Source organism: Protobothrops mucrosquamatus, unplaced genomic scaffold (assembly GCF_001527695.2).
Source record: "Protobothrops mucrosquamatus isolate PMUCROS unplaced genomic scaffold, P.Mucros_1.0 scaffold347, whole genome shotgun sequence".
Taxonomy (NCBI): domain Eukaryota; kingdom Metazoa; phylum Chordata; class Lepidosauria; order Squamata; family Viperidae; genus Protobothrops; species Protobothrops mucrosquamatus.
In genome coordinates, this window is record NW_015386684.1 from 1,010,267 (window position 1) to 1,032,086 (window position 21,820).

The 21,820-nt window shown below is 39.0% G+C and overlaps 1 protein-coding gene across 1 annotated transcript in view; it reads right to left on the reverse strand.

Moving 5' to 3' along the window:
- DOCK7 (dedicator of cytokinesis 7) overlaps positions 1-14,548 on the reverse strand; it is a gene marked incomplete in the record, with an annotated part of 134,915 nt that extends 120,367 nt beyond the window's left edge. The window contains 2 exon segments of the mRNA XM_015815543.1: positions 4,104-4,209; positions 14,458-14,548. Coding sequence (XP_015671029.1) covers positions 4,104-4,209; positions 14,458-14,495 — 144 coding nt within the window.
- Positions 14,549-21,820: the final 7,272 nt, after the last annotated feature.

The following is a 21,820-nucleotide window of genomic DNA, read 5'->3' on the forward strand; positions in this document are numbered from 1 at the left end:
GAAAAAAATCCCTTTTAACATTATTGGAAAGGTTCTCCACCCAATTTGACTGTAGGAGGGGGAGCCGTCGCTACCATCCTTCCTCGGTTGACCCCTCTCCTGAAAATGGTTTTCCTCTTCCAAGTGGGCATCCCATTCTATCAACGGAGGCGAGGTTCACCAGAAGGCAAGTTTGAAGCTCAGAGGAAAATGCCGATTCCTTTTCTCCCTTGCTTTCCTCTCTGGTGACTCTCCTCTGCAGCGGAAGAAGGGACCCAGGTAGGCCGCGCTGTTGCTGCGGTTTCTATGCCTGCCCTGCCCTGCCTTGCCCCGCCACGTTGTAAGTCAAGAATTCGGAGGCGCGAGCAGGCCAGCAGCCGCTTCCGCGATTAGTTCGGGTAAGGCGGCCGCGGCTGGGCGGTCCTTCTCTGCCTAACTTTTATCGCTGCTTCAGTCCGCCCCCGCTTGCCCTAGGGCTCACGGGGAGAGCCAGAGGGAGGGCGCTTCTCTCCGCGGTATCCGGCGAAGTTAGCTGGAGGGGAGGGAGGCCCTAGGAGAGGAGCGGCGTCACTTTACCACTTGTTCGTGCTGTATTAACGCCCCAAAAATATTTCCTTTAGCGGTCCCGGTGGAGTATCTCATGGCGCATTTAAGACGAATCTTCGTGGGTCGTGATTGCATTTGCCAATGCAGTGAACCGAGGAGAGTAGCGCGCTCTCAATTGGAACCCCACGAGCTTAACCCAACAATTTCAAAGTACCGTATTTTCTGGCGTATAAAACGACTGGGCGTATAAGACGACCCCCAACTTTTGAGAAGATTTTCAGGGTTTAGAAAGTCGTCTTATACGCCGGAAAATACGGTAAATACAGGCCAGTTGCCAAGCATCCAGATTTTGATCATGTAACTATGGGGATGCTGCAACGGTTATGTGAAAAATGGTCTTAAGTCACTTTTTTCAGTGTCGTTGTAACTTTGAAAGATCACTAAATGAATGGTTATAAGTTGAGGACTATCTGTAGACATTTAGACTACAAATTCATAGGATGGAATGCTAACCTCCAAAACAAACTTAGTCAACACATGAAAAACTAACGCCAGAAAGCATTCCTTCTTAGTATTCATTTTTCCCATCTTTGGTGCTGTATTCCCAACACATCAGGAGGGTTCCTAACACAGGAGATACTTGAATACTTTACAAAAAGTTAAGCCTCATAGCTGAGGAGATGGTTTGTTTGTTTGCTTTTTAGAAAAAGCCTTTTGCCACAAATCAAATTCTTTTCTGCAAGCTCCAATTAAATCAGGAAGCCTTTAATTACCTTTGTTTCCCATTTCATCAAAATCTGGAAACTATGATTACCACGTTGGAGCAAAAACAGCATATTAAACCATACATTTGGTAACCATAGTTACTAAAACAAGGGAGTAATTTCCTACTTTAGAAAAATGAAGTTAACTTTCTGGTTGGTAGACTCACAGTGGGGAGGCACTATGCCAAAGATTTCTGTTTGTTTAACATACCGAAATATAATTAAAGATGTATAAATATATTCCAATTTCCACTTATTAATACTGCAGCCATCAAAAGCTGTTTTTATTATGATAATCACATAGTCAGCCAGATGTTTAGACTGGATTTGGCATTTTGTCCACTTATTGAGTCCTTTCCAAAGACCTGAGATCGGCAGATGTTGTTGTTTAATAAGATTAAATGTATCATCACAGGATGTAAGCCAGTGGTGGCGAACCTATGGCACGGGTGCCAGAGGCGGCACTCAGAGCCCTCTCTGTGGGCAAGCACGCCGTCGCCCCAGTCCTAGGCCTTCAGCTGGGTTTTATAAAACCTTTTCGCTTTAGGCCTCCGCCGCCATGTGCAAAAAAAAAGGTTCAATCAATCAGTCAATTTCAACTTCTCGCGGGAAAAAAAAGATCTTGCAAAGTTGGAATTGGTTGATTGAACTTTTTAGTCCCACCCAGTTTGCCGTTACCACCACAGCCATGCCCAGCCAATGGGCCACGCCCAGCCAATGGGCCACACCCACCCGGCACCCGACGATGCATAAGTGGGTTTTGAGTTGCAGTTTGGCACTCGGTCTCTAAAAGGTTCGCCATCACTGATGTAAGCTGTTCCAAGTAAAGCTGACTTTTGTAATTGACTGATTATGACTTTGTCAATGGCAATGGTGGTACTATAGATGCTTTGGGATTACATCCATGGCACCTATTACTATTTTTATTATTTTTGCTTTCTTTAGCCACAGTCATTCTACTTCTATTTGCAGGTCTTCAAATTTTGTGATTTTTTCCCCCCAGTCCTTTCTCTTCTATTTTGCTGTCAACAGGCACTGTGCCTCCACTATACAGACTTTTTTGTCTTTCTTATCAATAATTGTTAACTGTAAAGTATCATGTGGCAAGTACTTATTTGCTTGAATATTTTAGTTTCTTCATTTTCTATAACTTTGTCTCTTTTGTGGTTCCACACTCAAACAGGCAGCAGCATATCTTCAAGCGTCTCGTCATTTGAACTAGCTCAATAAAGCACTTGTCTGATGAGAATTGAAGCAAATTCATTTAGAATGTCAGCAGGAACTATTTGCAAAAGATTTGGAAACCATATTCTGCCTGATAGTTATTTCATTTCATTCTTTTAATCCCAACTGAGCTAAACCCAGAATAGGCTATAAATTTTAATTATTTAATTAAGACATGGTACTTAGGCAAGACTTGCCTCAGATACTGAAATGTGTCAAGACACAATTCTTAACTGGTTCGCAATCCATCAAATAATTGGGGCCTAAAGTTTCACCCAATCAATTGATTTTCTTTTTCCCTTGCTGGTAGAATAGCCACAGCTCTGGTGAAAAGAATGAACTTCTTTTAATAGACAGAATGAATTCTCATCAGTCCTCTTGATAAATCTTGCTCTAATACTAGTACCCCACTGGGCAATGGCAAATGTTCAAAGAAATGTCTCAGAAATGAAAGAAAAGAGTAGGAGTCGTTGACCTTTTCATATTTCAATAAAACAAGATTTAACAAATGCACAGCCTTTTATTTAATTTCAATCTGACTTTTACATTAATGTCAGGTGATTTGCGGTCTACCACATAATAGTATATGAGTAGCCCATTCATTAAAGTTACTGTCCTGTCACAGATTGCATGAACTAAGCATGAACACACAACCCAACCGCTAGCAATTAAAGAATTCAGTGGGATTAAGAAACTGGCTATGCATAACCTTATTCTCATTCTGGGTAGGAATTTTTTTAAAAAGGAACATTCAGAATATGAACCTGATTTATAACAACGGGAGCTGCCAAGTTTATCAGCAAGCAAAGGGTTGCTAGCTCCCTCTATTCATTTGCTAGAAATGTACAGAAACTGTACAAATGACTTAGGATGCCAGTAAAATGGCAAGCCTGAAAAAGATTTTATTGCAGAAATTAGTACTGTAGTCATTGCACCCAAACACACCCTGCTGCGTTCAAATGACACTAATTTAACTTTTAATACCTTCCTAAATAGAATTCTAAATAACTGGCTAACATTGTATCCTAGAAGTCTTCATGTTTCCTAGTGACTCCACAAGCATACCAATTTATGTTAAATTAGAATAGAGATTAGATATGGAATGTTCCTATACGCACATTCATTGCAAAACTCACATTAGATTTTTAGGGTTTAGGGTTTAGATTCCTATTTAATTTGATTAAGGCAAAATTGGACATAAAAAACCCCATATCAAAGTTCTAATATGCACCGGGCAAACCCGTTTGCTAAATAAGCCTATTGTTATTGTAGCTAGTATTGTTTAATTGGTTTACAATGAACAAATTGCAATTTACAGGACTGAAATAAAAACCCCAAATTCGAACAACAAACAGTGCTGTATAATCTTGCACATTCCAAATATCAGTAAATAGACTAAATGAATCCAGAATAGGGGCTTTGTCAACTGATTAAAATATTTCTTTGTACTTGGAATCCTACAAATTCCATACATTCCAATGCAATTCATGAACTACCAAAACTTAGCTGTTCTTAAATTTGGAAGGGTGAGCTTAATTTGATGGCAATATGCACTGGGACTGCTGTTTACAAATCTAAGAAGTTACTTACAGTTGTATGATGGGAAATGGTGCCCCCAATATTAAGATTCTTGAGAAGTTGTGGTGATCCTCCATATTGCCCTGAAATCTGTTTCCGTACTTCAGCTGCCACCGTTCTAGAACAAGACAAGTGATGGTATTTAAGAATATTTTCATTACTTTCATCAAGGAAATAAAATATACAAACTCCATAGAAAAAAGTAGCACATACAGTATATTAAAAAGTTATAACAATAACTTGAGGCAAAACCTTGAGGCAACAGACTTTGCATACAAGGAACTGTATTCCACCATTAGATTCATTATTTTACATAATTTCTCCATTATACACCGTTTATATAATGTCATCGCATCCATGACACATATGACACCATCTATATTAATCTACATTGTTTGTGTGATGATGTAATTTTGCAAATATTATTTACTGCACCATTACCCTAACAATATAAAGGATATAAATAATATAAATTGTGTCACCTGGGATGATATCATTATAACATTAGATAACATGATAAAATAATGACACTGAAAAAGAGATTCATTCTAAAATTCTGTATTTACATTTATAAAATTCATCTCATAGTAAATGAAAGAGTGGTCATTTGTTATTTTAACTTAGTTAACATATCTTTTTATCACTAATTTTGTAAATACCACATAGCAACTAATCCTATAAAACAGGGGTCCCCAACCCCCGGTCCATGGACCAGCATCAGTCCGCAGCATGCCAGCAACTGGGCCACACAAACAAGCAAAGCCCCACCCAGAGGATGCAGGCAATACACAAAACCACACCCCCTCTGGTCCACGGAAAATCCTTTCTCCACGGCATTGGTCCCTGGTGCCCAGTTAGTTTTAAGCCACAATAAATTTACAGCTAATCCCCGAGTTACGAATGTTCCCTTAGCGAACGTTCGTAGTTACGCGATAAGCGCCCCCTAGTGTTTACAAAATGAATGTTGCTGCACCAAGGCAGTTGTTCATTCTTATGAACGACCGCAGAAGCATTGCAACATTCACCCTGGCTCTTCCCCCCCCCCCGGGTCTCCCTAGGCACTAGGCCTGTGGATACTCACTTTGTGAAGATCTAGATCACGGGTGTCAACTCTTGACATCACGTGACGCATCGTGACGTGTCGTGCCTTTTTCCCATTGCCAGCAATGGGGTGGGTGCGGTTTTACTGTGATGCATCCATCCCACGGGCCGGCAGTTTGACACCCCTGATCTAGCTAGTCTTCGCTTCTTGGCTGATTTGCTGCTTCAGGCCTTCCGTGTACTCACAGAGAATGGAGACCTAAAGTACCACAAGATCATGTGAGATCTCACGATACTGATCTCATGTTATCTCATGATATTTTAAGTCTCTGTTCTCTGCAAACGGAGTCCTGGACGAGATCTGTGGCAAAAGGCTTTGCAAATGGAGGTAACAGCTGAAACATCGAAGCTTTCCCTCTGTTTGCAAAGCCTTTTGCCATCTTTGCAAAAAGCCTCTGCTGCGGAGAAGGGATTCTGGAGCCATGCAGCGCATTCCCAACTTCCGGAAACCCAGGGCCACCACTCCTGAACTCCATTCTGGATGTCGGATGCCCACAGGAGGCCTCCCCTGCCCAGAACGGACCTCCGGAGACCCACAGCCACCACTCCCGATGTCAATTCTGGGCGGGGGAAGCCCGCAGGAGAGCAATGGAAGTATTGCTTCCTGTGATTTCATTACAATGCTTCTGTAAATGCACAAAGGAAAATAAAAACAAAAAGGGAAGAGTTAAAATGGAATAAAGTTGAGAAAACACATGGCTCATTTGTATACTAGAGTGAACAGGAATATTCCAAAAGACGGCATTTAGTTCCAGTTTGCACTGAACCACACAATAATCAAGAGAATGTACGCTTACATAATATAAAAATGTCTGAGGATCTCAAAAAAGTACCACTCATGTACAAGAAGGGCATACAAGCAGGTTTCAGGGTAGCTCAAACAAACCAAAACCGTTCTAGAAAAAAAGGTCTAAAGAGGGAATAGAGTGGGATGAGAAAGGAATCCAAGATAAGTTTGTTCTTAGTTTGAGAAAGGGAAAAAAATTGCTGAGTAGGGGAATAGAAAAGAATGTCTGAAACCCTCAAGAAGGATTCCATGTTTTGTTGTAGAATCCTATTTATAACTGAATGTTTTTGAAGAATCAGAGTTAAATTACACAAATCAGTTTTAAAAAATATAAAACAAAACTGATCTCCTCCTTTTTGAACTGTGAGGCTCAGAATTGAGGGCAGCATTCCAAAGAGTCTGACCAGAGAAAAGTAGAATGGAGTAATTATTTCTTACAATATTGACTTTGTGTTACTGTTAATGTACTCCAAGATAGCCTTTTCTTTTTTAAGCAGCTTCATCACATTGCTAACTCATGTTTAACTTCTGGCTGAAAGGAAACTTAATCTCTTTTATGTGTATTAGTACCAAGTCAGCTCAATCCAATTTATTATGCCTTCCAATTTATAACTTTAACTTATCCAGATCCATAATGTTACTTTTGGGGGGGGGGGTCATGTGATCAAAATTTGGATGCTTGGCACCTGGTTCATATTTATGAAGGTTGCAATGTCACGGGATGTGACGGGATGTGTCACGGGATGTGTTCCCATTTTACGACCCTCTGACAAGCAATGTCAATGGGGAAGCCAAATTCACTTAACAACCATGTTACTGACTTAACCACAGTGATTCACTTAACAAGTGTGGCAATAAAGATTGTAAAATGGGGCAAAATTCACTTAACAACTGTCTCCCTTAGCAATATAAATTTTGGGCTCAATTGAATAGAATAGAATGCTTTATTGGGCAAGTGTGATCGGACACACAAGGAATTCGTCTCCAATGCATAAGCTCACAGCATACATATAAACGGGAATTAATAGGTCATAGGTCATAAGGGATCGTAAGTCAAGGACTACCTGTACTACTTCCACTGACTGTGTCCTAAACATGGGTGGTCAAATATATTCACATCTTGATTTGTAAATAACATCTTTCTTACCTATGTTACTTCTATTATCATAATAGTTGATATTATATTCGTTATTTGGTATAACTTTGAGAATGCAGTATTGATACTTTTTCCATAGATACTCATTTAAAATTAGAGATTAGGAATTATGGTCTACAAAAACATTCTTATAAACAGAAACTAAGATTTGAGTGAATTTTATAGGAGCAAAAGATGTCTCAACATGTCTCAAAAGCACTTGGAAATGATTTTTCAGCGGAATGCAAATATTTTTGACAACTGGAAAATGAAATCTCTTGAGCTTGCTTAACAACTGTTATCAGGATTCAATCACAAACTGCATACTATCAACTTACTGCATCTATTGGAATGGCTTCAAGGATAGCGCAACATGAAAAAGTCACCCAGTGTTTTGGAGTGGAATGGCTTTATTACAACTAACAACAGCAACGACGACACAAAAATAAATAGTTATTTCTAGTTGAATTCAGTTACTTCTGCCTTCCTATTTTTTTAAAGCAATAAATCAAACTGGGCTGTTTCACATTAAAATATCTGATAATGATGCATCATTCTTCACTTCTTTAAAAAAATTTACACTTTGTAATGTAGAATTTCTTATCAATAGCAGGATTCAAAGTTTTCTAAACAGGAAGCTGGGAAGGGAGTCAGAAGACACTTTGAATAGGGGTTCCCAAATAACTTTGGAAACTGAAAATGATTACAAAACTGCCAACATTATTCTAACAAAAGCTGACAAATTAGTTTCTAAAGAATAAAACTGGGGAAATCATCTGATAGCTGTGAAGAAAAAGATCAGCTGATTATGCTAATAGAAAGCAAAATTCCCACATTGCATATTGCACAGTCTTTTAAGAGTATCCAAGACTGCGGATTTTTTTTACCACAAACAAAAAATGCCTGATAAAAGTTTCTGGTCTGCATTTTGGGTAATTTCTGAGTGGAAAAATTCATTAGAATTGGATTTTAGAAAACGCTTGGTTTTATACACTTTTAATTTAAAGATTGCGTGAGTGTTTGTGAAATGGTACAATTCTTTGTACATAAAATCTGGAATGCTATGTTTAGATAAATAATTTTAAAAAAACGTATCTTGGTCTGGTTTTTAGCTGTTTAATAAATTACTAGCGGTCAAAAGCAGTTACTTAGACAAGACACTGAAAGGAAAAATTCCTATCTATTTTAAAGCAACATCTGTATAGTTGGCCACCTAGAACAAGGCAAGGAGTTGATGTTTATGGCATGACAGAGATGTGGACTGGAAATTTTCTGGGGTCAAAGTTTTCCACAGAGAATGTTCCACTTCAGGCAATGTTGGCAGTTTCATATCTTTTAATCTTTTACTGTCTATTGCCCAACTTTGTTTCCAACATAATAATTTTTCTCCACATGTCAAAGCTCTTTGTTTTCTTGAATGCACAGTTTAAACTTAATAAAAAAGGTAGTTGTAATTTTTTCACACCAAGTAATGTTGCCAATTACCTGTGTGGCCTCCATGTATATTGGGATAAATATGCTAATTTGAATTCTGTTTGTTTGCATATTTAGGTACAGACCTGTATCAACTCTAGCACATTGCTCATACAGAAAACATTATTCTAGAATAGCTCAAATGGTACACTCCAAGTGCAGAAGACTACAGCTTTCAAAATGTTCCACCAACATGGGTGGGTGAAGACTAATCTAATTCCCTTTGTGGATCTTGCAGGCAATTCTTGAACAAGGTTTACAAACCTCATGGTCAATCTAGTCCTCTGGAGGGGGAAAAGTGCAACGAATTGTAATTACATTTAGACATAAGCTCACATAAAACTTTCCAGACTATGTGCCATCCCTGCAATTCAAGCGAAATAAAATACTCATTGCCAAATTTAATCATTTTGTTATAAAAACATAAGAATAGTGCTGACAAGAGTATAATTCTAAAGAATGACTGAAAAGAAACTCATAGGATTGAATCAAGCTGGGCCATTACATATGTTTTTTTGCTTATAAAAGTTAGATACCAGATTCCAGCCTAACCTCCCATTTTCCATTAAAGCCAGTGTCATACTACAGGCCAGGGGTCTTCAAACTTGGTCCTTTTATGACTTGTGGACTTGAACCCCCAGAATTCCTCAGCCAGGCAGTCAATACAGGAAGAGCTGGGCTTACAATCACAACTGAGCCCAAAATTTCTGTTGTTAAGTGAGGCAGTTAAGTTAATTTTGCCCCATTTTATGACTTTCCTTGCCATAGTTGTTAAGGGAATCATTGCAGTTGTTAAGTTAGTTAAGTGAATCTGGCTTCCCCATTGACTTTGTTTGTCAGAAGGTTGCAAAAGGTGAGCAACACTGCAACTGTCATAAATATGAACCAGTTGCCAAGCATCTGAATTTTGATCACATGACCTTGGGGATGCTGCAATGATTAAGTGTGAAAAATGCTCATTTCAGAGCCATTGTAACTTCGAACGATCACTAAATGAACTGTTGTAAGTCGAGGACAACCTGTATTTGTAAATCATCTGTGTAGTGTTCCTTTGAAATTATAACACAATACAATGCCATCATATGTAATGATTGTGCCATTGGAATCTATTGTAAACCATTTTACAATTTAAGATTCTCAGAATTCCACAAGCAGAATGACCTTATTAGGAAATATGCATATAAAATTATTAACATAATGTATCTCAAAAGCCTAATTAAAACTCCTTTATTCAAATGATTGTCACTGGATGGCTGATTGTTGGCGGAAGTTTTGCTCAGTTTCCTACAGAATAACCATCTCTAATCACTATTACCATCCTCCTCCCCAAAGAGTTGTAAGTGGTCCCTGATCAAGTTTGCACCAATGAAAACAAAGCCACCATCTTCTGCAAAACTTTGCATTGACTTATTCTTCCCTTCAATTCTCTCTCCCAACATAACTCCACAGAAAGATTCTCCGTTTTCAGAGTCAAAAATGAAAATTCAACCACTTTAAATTTTAAAGTAATATTTTTTGCCAGGAATCAGCTAGTTAGTGGTAGACAAAATGTACACTTTGGTACCAAAGGAACACAGGCACCTCCCTTGGTGGCTGACTCTTTTCTCCATCAGACTCTATTTCTTTAAAATCCTTTAAATTAAAAATAAGAACACTACCATAGTAACACACTACAAGCCACCACTGTTTTTATAGCCAGCATAATTTTTATTATCAAGAATGCCTCTGGTGTCCCACAGAGCATTCTGGAAACATAAATGATACATGGCTCCAATCCAGTGCTTCATTAGTAAATGTACCCATATAATCCAGAAAAAGACACACAGATAAATCCATGGAAACATTTCTGGAAGGATTGGAGTGGAAAAAACAATTGGGCTTTTATTTTAGTGTGTGTTTGCTGTCTTTAATTTATAGCTATATTGAATATATGCATACATAAATAATAATTTATAACCTTATAATTCCAAATTTGCTTATCAGAACAAAAATAGTTGCCTGTCCTTAGTTTATCCCAACATAACTTAAAATAAGCCAGGATTATTATCATTATTTCAATTCTCTCTTTATTCCTAAACAAACAAAGCTTCCAGATCATTATACCTGGTTTAAAATTAGAAGCAAAACCTACTGGCAATCATGTAAGTTATCTGCCAAGTCTTTTCCAATGTAATTAGAATTAAGCTAACTATCAATGTCTGGAGAGTATCTTTCCTAGAATGACAGTAAAGAATTTCCTAAACCAGGAGTTTTCAAACTTTGTCAGTCCATGGCACTGCAAGATTGGAAAATGACTGGAGGATCTCTTCCTGAATTCACATGTCTATTGTGATAAATATTTGTCATTTTTAATTGTTATATTTACTGCTAGCGCAATTTTTAAAAAAGAAAACAAACAACAGTAATTAAATATATCCTTTCTCTTATGTCGCAACACTTGTTAAGAGAGATTTCCTCATTTTTCATTTGCTGTACATAGCTTCTGTCAATGTTATTAGCGCTTGTCATTCAGGAGAAGCAAAATAACATTCTTTCTTTTGAACAGCTATAATTAATGCAATATTTGACCAATCTGGAAAAGCCAGTAGCAGAGAGAAGTAGGAAGTGCATTAACCAAATGTCTTGATCACACAGTGCTCTGACAATATGAAGACCTTGTGTTGGATCTGTTTTAATACCACTGTTGATTGGCAGAGCATGGAAAAAGCATCTCTATACCTTTTTAGACACAAGTAGTTCTCGACTAACGACTTCAATTGAGTGCAACATTTCTGTTGCTAAGTGAGACATTTGTTAAGTGAGTTTTGCCCCAGTTTACAACCTTTCTTGCCCCAGATATTAAGTGAATCACTGTTGTTAAATTAATTACACATATGTTAAGTGAATCTGTTACGTGACTTTGCATGGTTGACACTCACAAAAGGGGATCACATGACCCCAGAATGCAGCAACCCTCATACATATAAATCAACTGCCAAGTGTGTGAATTTTAATCGTGTGAACCTAGGAATACCGCAACGGTTATAAATATTATAAGTAACTTTGTCAATGCCGTTGAGCAATAGCACTTAGAGTTAAATACCACTTCATGGTGCTTTACAGCCCTCTCTAAGCGGTTTACAGAGTCAGCATGTTGCCCCCAACAATCTGGGTCCTCATTTTACCGATTTCAGAAGGATGGAAGGCTTGAGCCAGTGAGATTCAAACTGCCAAACTGATGGCAGTCAGTGGTCAGCAGAATTTTCCTGCAATGCTGCATTCTAACCACTGCGCCACCCACAGCTCTTGTAACTTTGAACGGTCACTAAATGAACTGTTGTAAGTTAAGGACTACCTATATATGCAGAAGTTAATCCTGTTAATTTCAAGGTATTTACTAGATTCCTTCTGAACATGTAATTCCAGAATAAAGTTATTGGCCTAATGAGATGGTGGATGGGAACAGAAGGTGGAAAGAATGGTTATTAAGTCGAGGACTATCTGTATGGACTTCAACCTCCCGAATTCCCCAGCCTTCTTTTTGCTGCAGATCCCATATTCAGTATCAAGATGTCAAGATGAAGAGAGATGAGACAGCATTTTATCAATAAACATTTAATTTTGAATTATTCGCTTTATATGATCACAATCTTAAAACCAGACTCACAGAGATAAAGTTATAGGCAGATTTCATGTAAGGAAAGCTATAATATTTGCTAGTTGCTAACCAATCTCCCTAATCCTAACAGGTTTACTAGTTAAATAACAAATTTCACAGAACACAGCAGGAATAAACTGATATAGACTACAGGTAGTCCTTGACTTGCAACCGTTCACTTAATGACCATTCAGCTAGAACACTGAAAAAATCAACTTATGATTGTCTTTCACACATATGACTATTGCAGCATCCCCACAGTCATGTGATCAAAATTCAGACACTTGGAAACTGGCATGTATTTATGACAGTTGCAGGGTTCCAGGGTCATGTGATCATCTTCTGTGACCTTTTCACAAGAAAGTCAATGGGGAAACCAGATTCACCTAACAACTGTGTTACTAACTTAACAACTGCAGTGATTCACTTAACAACTGTGGTCATAAAATGGAACAAAACTCACTTATCAATTGTCTTGCTTAGCAACAGAAACTTTGGACTCAATTGTGGCGTAAGTTGAGGACTACCTCTACAGTAGGAATCTGTTAGTCCTATATCAGGTTAACAGATAGTATAAAAAGACATTAAGTTTTCATCTCATTTCATCAGATTGATGGAGGATAGCTAAACTGATAAAGTATATTAAGTCTAAAAGGGAGCTATCATATTCCTGATTTTTGGCTACCAAAGACTAACAGGGTTCTTTTCCAACAATATCTACAGTATGAATACACTCTAAGTTCTAACTCTTATACCAAAACTTTCTAAAAAGCAGATGAAAAACTCTATAAAAGTTTCAAAGGCAGTGCTCTAAGATAAAGTGAACTTCATTAATGTGTCAGTGGCCATTTACAGAGGGTATGTTAGAAGAAAGGATAAAGTTCTTTCCACCAACATTCACATGTAAGAATGGAATATAAAATAAAATCTGAAGGATAAAATATAAATAAAAGTGAAAAAAGTAAAACTAAAAAGTAATAAAAGTGAAAAAAAGTAAAATTAAAAAGTAATAAAGGAAAATCTGGATAAAATGATACCAGATGGAGGTTTTTTTTAAAACTTAAAATCAGATGGGTTTTTTTACCATCAATCAATCAATCTATCTATCTTATCTATCTTATCTATCTATCTAAGTTTGGAAGACAGATTATACATAATACAGAATCTGAAACTTAGAAGTCTGGATTTCCCCCACCCCACCTCATGTGCACAGGCAAAAAAATTTCACTGAGAAAAGACTGCAGAGAAAGAACTTCAGGATAAAATGCACCCAGAGGAGAGCATGACAAGAGAGCATCAAGCAAGGCAGCAAAAAATGTCAGTGAAGGCAGCTGCTCTGTCTGCTACATTAAACCCCATGATTATGTCTTCTAAAAATTAACAAGAAACCCGTTTCCAATTCCTCCACAAAACCCAATATAGGCAGCCTCCCTTATTTCAAAGCCAAGTGCATTACAACCCCACCCCATCACACACATACACACATTCATCCAAACATCAATGCCAAAGCACAGCTCTCCCTGTCCGAAAGGGACCGTCCAAAGAGCAAACTGTAGACAGGGAACCAGATGCAAATCCCAGGGAGGACCATCTACGTCTAAAGCCAAAGGACAAAGGGGGAAGGCGGCGGGGAGCTGATCTAACACGCAAGCCTGCAAATCCAAAGCTAGCGGTCCTTAAAGAGAAGACTTTGCCTTTGTAGCCCAAATAAAGCCCGTACACACGTACCTACGGAAGCAACCAAGTTCGCTACAATAAGTCCTGGGAAGGGAGCGTGCTTCTGAATTAGCCTGGGCGCAAAATGCATCCGGCCGCCCACACGATGGCCTGCCCTTTGCTGCTGCTGCTGCTGCTGAATAAATCACATCCACGCCTATCGGGATCGGGCTCCGGAGCAAATCTCCCCCCCAGGGGTAGCGACCGCCCAGCCGCAGCGCCACGCGCCCCGGAAGATCCCCCCCCCCCGCAAGCGACGGCCCCCGCCTTTTGCACGGCCCAGTACACAAAACGGCGCGACGCAGCACAAAGCCATCCACACAATAGGCGCAATTCCCGGCCCTTCCCCCCGTCAAGTCTCCGGAATCCCCCACGCCGGCAAAACCATCTCCCTTAGTGGAGACGGGAATGCATCTCCCTGCTAGGCCCCTCGCGCTTCTGCCCAGCCCCACGCGAAACCCACGGAACTTAGCCTGCGGCCAGCGCCTCCCTGCCCGCCGCGCACCGGCTCTTTTACCTGCTGATCTTCTGAGCAAAGGCGCGGCGCTCGGCCATGGCAGCTTCGGGTTCTGCGACCCAAAACGCTCCTCGGCTCTTTCCCCGTCGCCGCCGCCGCCGCCGGAGAGCAGTCAAAGGAATAAGGAATGGGTGTCGTAATGCTCCTGAACGGCGCGCGTCCCAAAGTCTTAGCGGTTACCCGCTCCCGTTTCCAGCAAGAAGAGGGAAATGCTTATGCGCCTCTCCTAGCAGACATAAGGTCCATCACAGGCTAGCTAGACAGGAATCAGTGGGTGTGGGTTACGGAGGAAGGACTGGAGTGTTTGCCTCCTATTTTCTTTAAGGGGGGGAGTGGGTGCGTTGGAGCTGCACCGGACTTGGACTGGAGGCTGTGTAGATAGCCGCGGAATCCTAGAGAGAAAGCAGGAACGTCCTTCCTAGTCCCACAGCCTCCCCCGAAAGAGATGGCGCCGATTTCGCTTACAAATGCAAGGACGGTCTGTTTTCCTGAAATCCTTGGCGGAGGTTTCCATTCAGAACAAGAGCAGGAGATCCAGAAGATCCGATCCACTGGAAGGGGGTCACGTCAAAGCCGAAGAAGCTCTGAAGACGAAAAGAAAAGGGAGATTCGTTTCCATTCTCCATGAGTCGATTCCTACCAGTTCTGTAGAGTTTTCCTAGTTTCACTATCCATTTGAATGATCAGATTGTTTTCTGGTGGGCTGTTTTTGAGAGCATAAACTTCCTAGGGCCGAGAAGAGAGTGAGTGATGTTAGTGGTTAAGGCATCCTTCTAGAAACTGAAATATTGTGAATTCTTGGCCCGCTGTTGCCACAAAATCAGCTGGGCAACTCTCTCAGCCCTAAGGAGGAGACAATGGCAAACCACTTCTGGAAAAAAAAAGACAACCAAGACAACTGCAGGGACTTGTGCAGGAAGTCACCAGAGTCAAAAACTGACTCAAAGGTACACAAACTTGTTAATGTGAGAGAGATCACCAGATCCCTCACCAGCCAGGAGCAAACACATGTAACAATTTAGAAAGCAAATGTCTGTGTTTATTTCCACAGAAGTTATTTCATCATCTAAAGTAGAGCATCCAAGGGTTGTCCCCTCCAAATACTGTTCATAAGCATCACCCAGGGCCATCTGCCAAACTATTTTGGCACATGACACTCTAAATTCCAGAAGTTCCCTCCTTGCCTAGCTGTAACAGACACAATATTCATAACAATGATTTAGCATTTGAGATGTATTCATTTAAGGTATATCTCATACAACCATCTCCAAACCATGTACAACTTTAAATAAATAATTGGTTAAATTATTATGCCTTTCACATCATCCAGAATCACTTGATAGGTTGACTATTTTCACTGTGTTGAATAGTTGCATATACTTCCTTGTTTTGTCCAGGAACTTCCAACTGCTTTACCTAGACATGTAAAACTGAGTGTTTGGTAGAAACTATTACTAGTTATAGGAATTATAGTGAGGTTTGATTTTCTTTCCATGAAAGAGCACAGTCTGTTTTTTTCTGAGTTTTCCAGTCAGAATCAATCAACCTCAGACCAGCACTGTTACAGAACCTGCTATTTGATGTGCCTTCAAGATATGCCTTTGTATTATGTTCATTCCAAATAGATACTTCACACAATGCAGAAGAAAGGAGCAAGAAACAGTCTTGAGATTCCATAATGCGATGTATCACGACTTTTTTCCCATTGCCAGCAATGGGGTGGGTGTGGTTTCACTATGATGCATCCGGCCCACGGGCCGGCAGTTTGACACCCCTGCCATAATGTATAACAAGAAGAGAAAGTTGGGATTATGATACTATATCATGCCCCACTCACAAATAAGGACATCAGAAAAATTAGGGGAAAAGTCAGAAGGATTTAGGACAATGTTACTAAAAACAAACACATTGCTTACCACTCTGCTTGCCTGTACTGTAGTAACTGAGAAGGGATTTCTGAGTCTGTGTCATTTTATGAAAAATAATAGTATTAATGCTCTTATTGCTCATTAATATGCCTCAACTCCAATTGCTATGGAACCTAAGTAGGAAGATGCTATTGCCTTCCTTCCTTCCTTCCTTCCTTCCTTCCTTCCTTCCTTCCTATATAACATAGATGTATACTTCCTTAAAAAGAATTCTCATGATCTTGATGGATTCCACATATTGAGTCAATTACAAAACAGAATATTTTAAACACACAGTAATTGGCATAGAGACCTATCAATAACTCTGTTGATTCAGATCCAAAAGTGACAGTAGGAGAACATCAAACTTTATATGTTATTCAATGTTCTAATATTAAGTTCTATCTTAAACTGTTTGAGTACGTTTGAAAAAAATACAGATGTTAAATCCAAAATATAATGACACTTTCTCTGTTCATACTGAACATGAAACACAAACTAGTATGCTGAATGAACCATGCAACTCACTAGTCAACCATAACTACCTTAATTTCAAGTAAGCGTGTCATACAACGGCCTACTTGCAAAGGAAGCACCTACACATGAAGTGTAATTATGGACACTTCAAATTGATGCTATTTTTCTAGCTAGTTCCCACTTTTTAAAAAAAATCTAGCTTGAAAGGAAGGCCAAAACTGCCAAGACATTTTTCTGCTTGGGAAAGATAGCAGCCCTCCCATTATTGTAATCAAAAATAGCTTTCATTTCTCTTATCTGTTCTCATGCATAAATAGATAGCATTGCTCAAACACTTGAGGCCTGTCACAATTTTATGCCAACCATCGCATCCAAATTCACAATAACAGACAAAAGAGACCACAGAAAAGTAGTTTTAAAGTAAAACTAATGTTATGTTAAAAAGCTTGCTTTCTTATCCTAACTCTATTGGAAGATGGTCTGCATTCTCACTGTACAACATGATCAAGGACATTGACAAAAAAAGGGAACGTATATCTGTATTTATTATATTTAGCTAGGCTAATCAGGCAGAGAAGGTGTGGTGAACATTTCAGAGGAAACTTCTCTAGTTTTCCAGAGAGTAAAAAGAAAGAAGAGGAGAAACACTGTCAGTCTTGCAAGTTCCATTAATGCAAATTTGAAATGAAGATAGAGCTAGTATTCTTACTTGTGTTTTTTGTCTGGACTATTTTTAAAGGCTGCCCTGTAGTGCATGTATGACATAAGAATTATAAATCTGAAGTAAATGTATGTATGACTGCAAGCCAGAATTTTAATCTGTCTTTATATCTAAGTTGCCATATAACTCCTCTATTGTAAATTCAGAATTAAATAATACATAAAGAATATCTTTGGTGTAGTCAAAAACAAATAATTACAAAATAAATTAACTGCAATATAATCATAAAACCAAGCTTACCAAACACACTGCAAACAATTATTTTCCTAAAAGGAAACTCTTATTAGAGCAATGTGGGAACTATCCAGAATAATCACTATGAATTAATTTAGCTCCTTCTGTTTTTTGTTTTTTTTAAAAAAAAAACACCGTTTCTATTTCTAGCTCACTGTGTTCTAATCTAAATGCATTCATTTCTCCCACTGGCACCAAGTAAACAGCATTTCCCTTTTAAAGTGGACAGTCTTATTTCATGTTCTACCTAACCAGTCAAATTATTTATTTATATTTCATATTTCTAAACTGCCCATCTCTCTCAAAGAGAGGCTAAGTAATCAAATCTACCAAGGCTTAGAATATTCAGTCATCTTCAAGAATGCTAGAATCTAGGCAAATGCAAGGTATTGTTTCTTCATCCCAGATCCAACACAAGCAAGATTCAATCATAAGAGATGAATCAGATCAAATCCAATATTTATTACAATCATAAACCATCATAGACAAGATGTGAATACCACAGCACCAGTGTGAAGCCCTAGTGTGAAACCCCCTAATGTTACTATAACACAACAGTGTGCTCCTAAGGTATCCAGATAAATTGACCTCCTTGCTGAGAGGCCTAAGTAGATGGCCTTCAACATTTGTTTCTCCAAATTGCCTGACTAAGATAAGCTCATTTGCACAGGATTACAAAGGCACAATGAAAAGCATACTGCTTTCCTTATCATTCTCTCAAGAATTCTTAAGAAAATTGATTTCTAATTTGCTGAGCAGAACAGGATATCACCAATGGAGCATTGCTTGATGGGAAAAACCATATTCAGTCTCAAAGCTGCTTTTCCAAAAGGCACCTGGACTTCCTTGGTTTTTTTTCCTTCAAAATGTTTTGCATCTTATCCAAGAAGCTAGGGAATGGAAGGAATTCTATTCTTTGCAGTCATCTGGTCGTTAGCACTCTAGGGGCTAAGTTGTCACCGTCCCTCGTTTATTCTTTGTTTGACAAAGCAGAAGAATTTTGAGAATTATGGAAATGAGTTGGTATTTATGTTTTTAAGGTAAAGGGTTAAATAAATATAATTACAATTATATACTGTATGAGTTTATTATATGTGAAAATGAATCTCCACAAGAAATTTTCTGTCTGTCAATCTGCCTCATACAATCCCAAAATCTGTGTAATGTAACTTACAGTACAAGGTCACATGATGTGTTCTCACAAGACTTAGGGACCTACGTGGTCCATTCATTATATAAAGTTAAGGTGGCCCCCAATCTTCATGTTAAAAGTCCAGAGTTTAAAGTTCCTACAGCAGGTGCTGTATATCCATTATGACATACACTAAAATGCTGGATCAGTTGCATAAACAATTAGTATTCCTCTTTTATTTAAAATAATGTGAAATTAAAAAAAAAAATCCTATGAGGACATTTATAAAAACTGGAACAGCAGCATCACTTGCAGTCTTGGACATGGCCATAGAGAAGATGGAGTAGGCATCACTCTTTGGATGGAGGATTAGAGCCATAATAGCCTCACAACGAGATAGGTGGCAAATAAATTTAATAAATAAATAAAATGCCTATGAGCATGACTTTAGTTATGAATAAAACTAAAAAAAACCTCTATGAATGTTTTCTGGTCATTGCAACAAAGGGTGACTTTGATGACTCCCCCGGACACTTCCCCAGATGCCTCTCCAGACCCTAGTTCAGAAGAGGATAAGCCTGTCCTGGGCATGTTAGGAGGGGAGGCAGCCAATGGCTACAAGCCAAGAATGGAGAGGCTGAGCACAGAGGAGGAACTGGATGAGCATCTGGCTGAGCTACAGATAGGAGAGCCAGAGCTGCAGTTGGGAAGCCCAGAGGATTCTGATAGAGCGCACAAAGCTGCAGCTGGTCAGTGGAAATGAAGAACTGCCTCCTCCTCCCGGTTCGAGACCACACAGAGCTGAGAGAAGGCAGGCACAACAAAGATCAGCAAGGCTACTTGCAAGGAGGCAGCCTCGCCCCTCTTGAAGGGCTGCACCAGGAAGCAGTTATTTAGTTCAGCAAGGGGAGTGAAACTATGCTGGGAACAACGTGTCCATTTCCTTGCTGTATTCTTCAACCTTTGGATTCTTGCCTTTGGATCGTGCCTCTTGAACTCTGGATTTGCGCTGTGGACTAGTGCTGGCTTCTTTTGAGTAGCTTATCAAATTCACTGGAGTGGACTGGTGCTGGCAAAGGGAATTGCTGGGGAAAATCAGTAGTGTTAATAAAGACTCCTAACAACTGTGGTGTGTGTGTGTTTGTGAGAGAGAGCTGGACAGCACAGTGATTCTAGCAAGATTATGGCCAGTAAGGGCTACTTTGAAAAGTATAAGAAATACTACAATTTGCCAAATGTCAAATTGGTAGATGCCATCAGCAGAACATGAAGCAACATCCAAATTAAGAACAAAAAATAGGCAGTTGCTGTCCAAGCTTTTTTCAAAAGAGATGAAATTCCAGCACCAGTAGCACAAGGTGACGACCTTTCCATTGTGGAGAAGACCTTTTCCCAAAGCAGTCAAGCTTTCCCTTGTCTCATCTTCATTATTATCATCATCGTTATTATCATTATTATCATTATTCTTATTGTGACTAATTCTTGATATCTTCATCTTCATTATTTTCTACAAGGGCATAACCACAGCAATAATGCTAAAATTGACTTACTGTACTTGATTTTTTAAACCACAACAGTCTTGTGACTTTTGATAGTTAATATTTCAGAAAAATATTAACTTCAGTAAAATATGCAGTATTCCAAACTTCCAGCACCAGTATAAACAACAAAGGACATAAAGGACAGTTTTAAATAGGGATATTAGGATGAAAAAATAACAGGCATAAATATTAAAAAGGAAGTTTATAAATTGAGAGTATTCGCTGACAACTTAGTCATATTTTTGTGAGACCGAAAAACTGGTGTAGAATACTTGATGAAGATAAATGACTTTGGGGCTTTAACAGGCTTCAGAATAAACAGAAAACAACAATGCTCATATGGCTTTTCAGGATTATGAAATATTGACAAAAAAATCAGGTTTCAAGGTGGAGAAAAAAATGAAATATCTTTAAGTTATATTGACAAATACACATCCTAAATTGTTTCAAAATAACTTTGTGGAATGATATCAAAAAGGACTTATTAAGATGAGATAATTTGAATTATCCTTAATGGCTAGTATCTATATAATTAAGATTAATATACCACCAAAAACCTAAAGGTCCTTTTTCAAAAGGCAACTGGGCTTCATTTTTCCTTCAAGATGTTTCTCATCCAAGGTTCTATCAAATCTTTCGCTTCTCATCCAATTCTACCAAAGATGTTCTTTTTATTTCAGACTCTATATTTATAACTGACATTACATCTAAACAATGGCAAACAGATATTCCCAAATTCATATGGCAAAGAAAAAAAATCCAAGAATTAAATATAAACTACCACAAGATGCTACAGAAGGAGGATTTGAAGTTGTATTTTGATGCCTATTGTTTGATCATGATGAAGGAGTGGCTGGCTCTCCACAAACAAGAGACTACTTGAATTAGAGGGCCATTTGGATGCCATGCTACAAGGTTAAAATAAATTTTATTTCAACAATCATTGCTAGATGCGGCATCCCTAAGAATTTGGAACAAATATAAAATAAGGTTCTTTTGAAAGTACCTCTTTGGATGTCACCTCAGGAAGCCTTTTTTAGAAAAAAAAAATGATGGCAAGACCAGGCTGGTGGACTTATGGTCAAGTAATGTTTTTTTAATCAAGGTGAATCTACTCTCAAATCCAAATAAAAGCTGGAATCAGAATGACATATCTGTGGTTTCGGGGTGGAGTTTCATCAGTACGCAGATGACACCCAGCTGTACATCTCCACCCCGGACCACCCCAACGATGCCGCGGAAGTGATGTCCCGGTGCCTGGAGGCCGTGCGAGTCTGGATGGGGAGGAACAGGCTTCATCTCAACCCGTCCAAGACCGAGTGGCTGTGGTTTCCGGCGTCACGTCATAGCC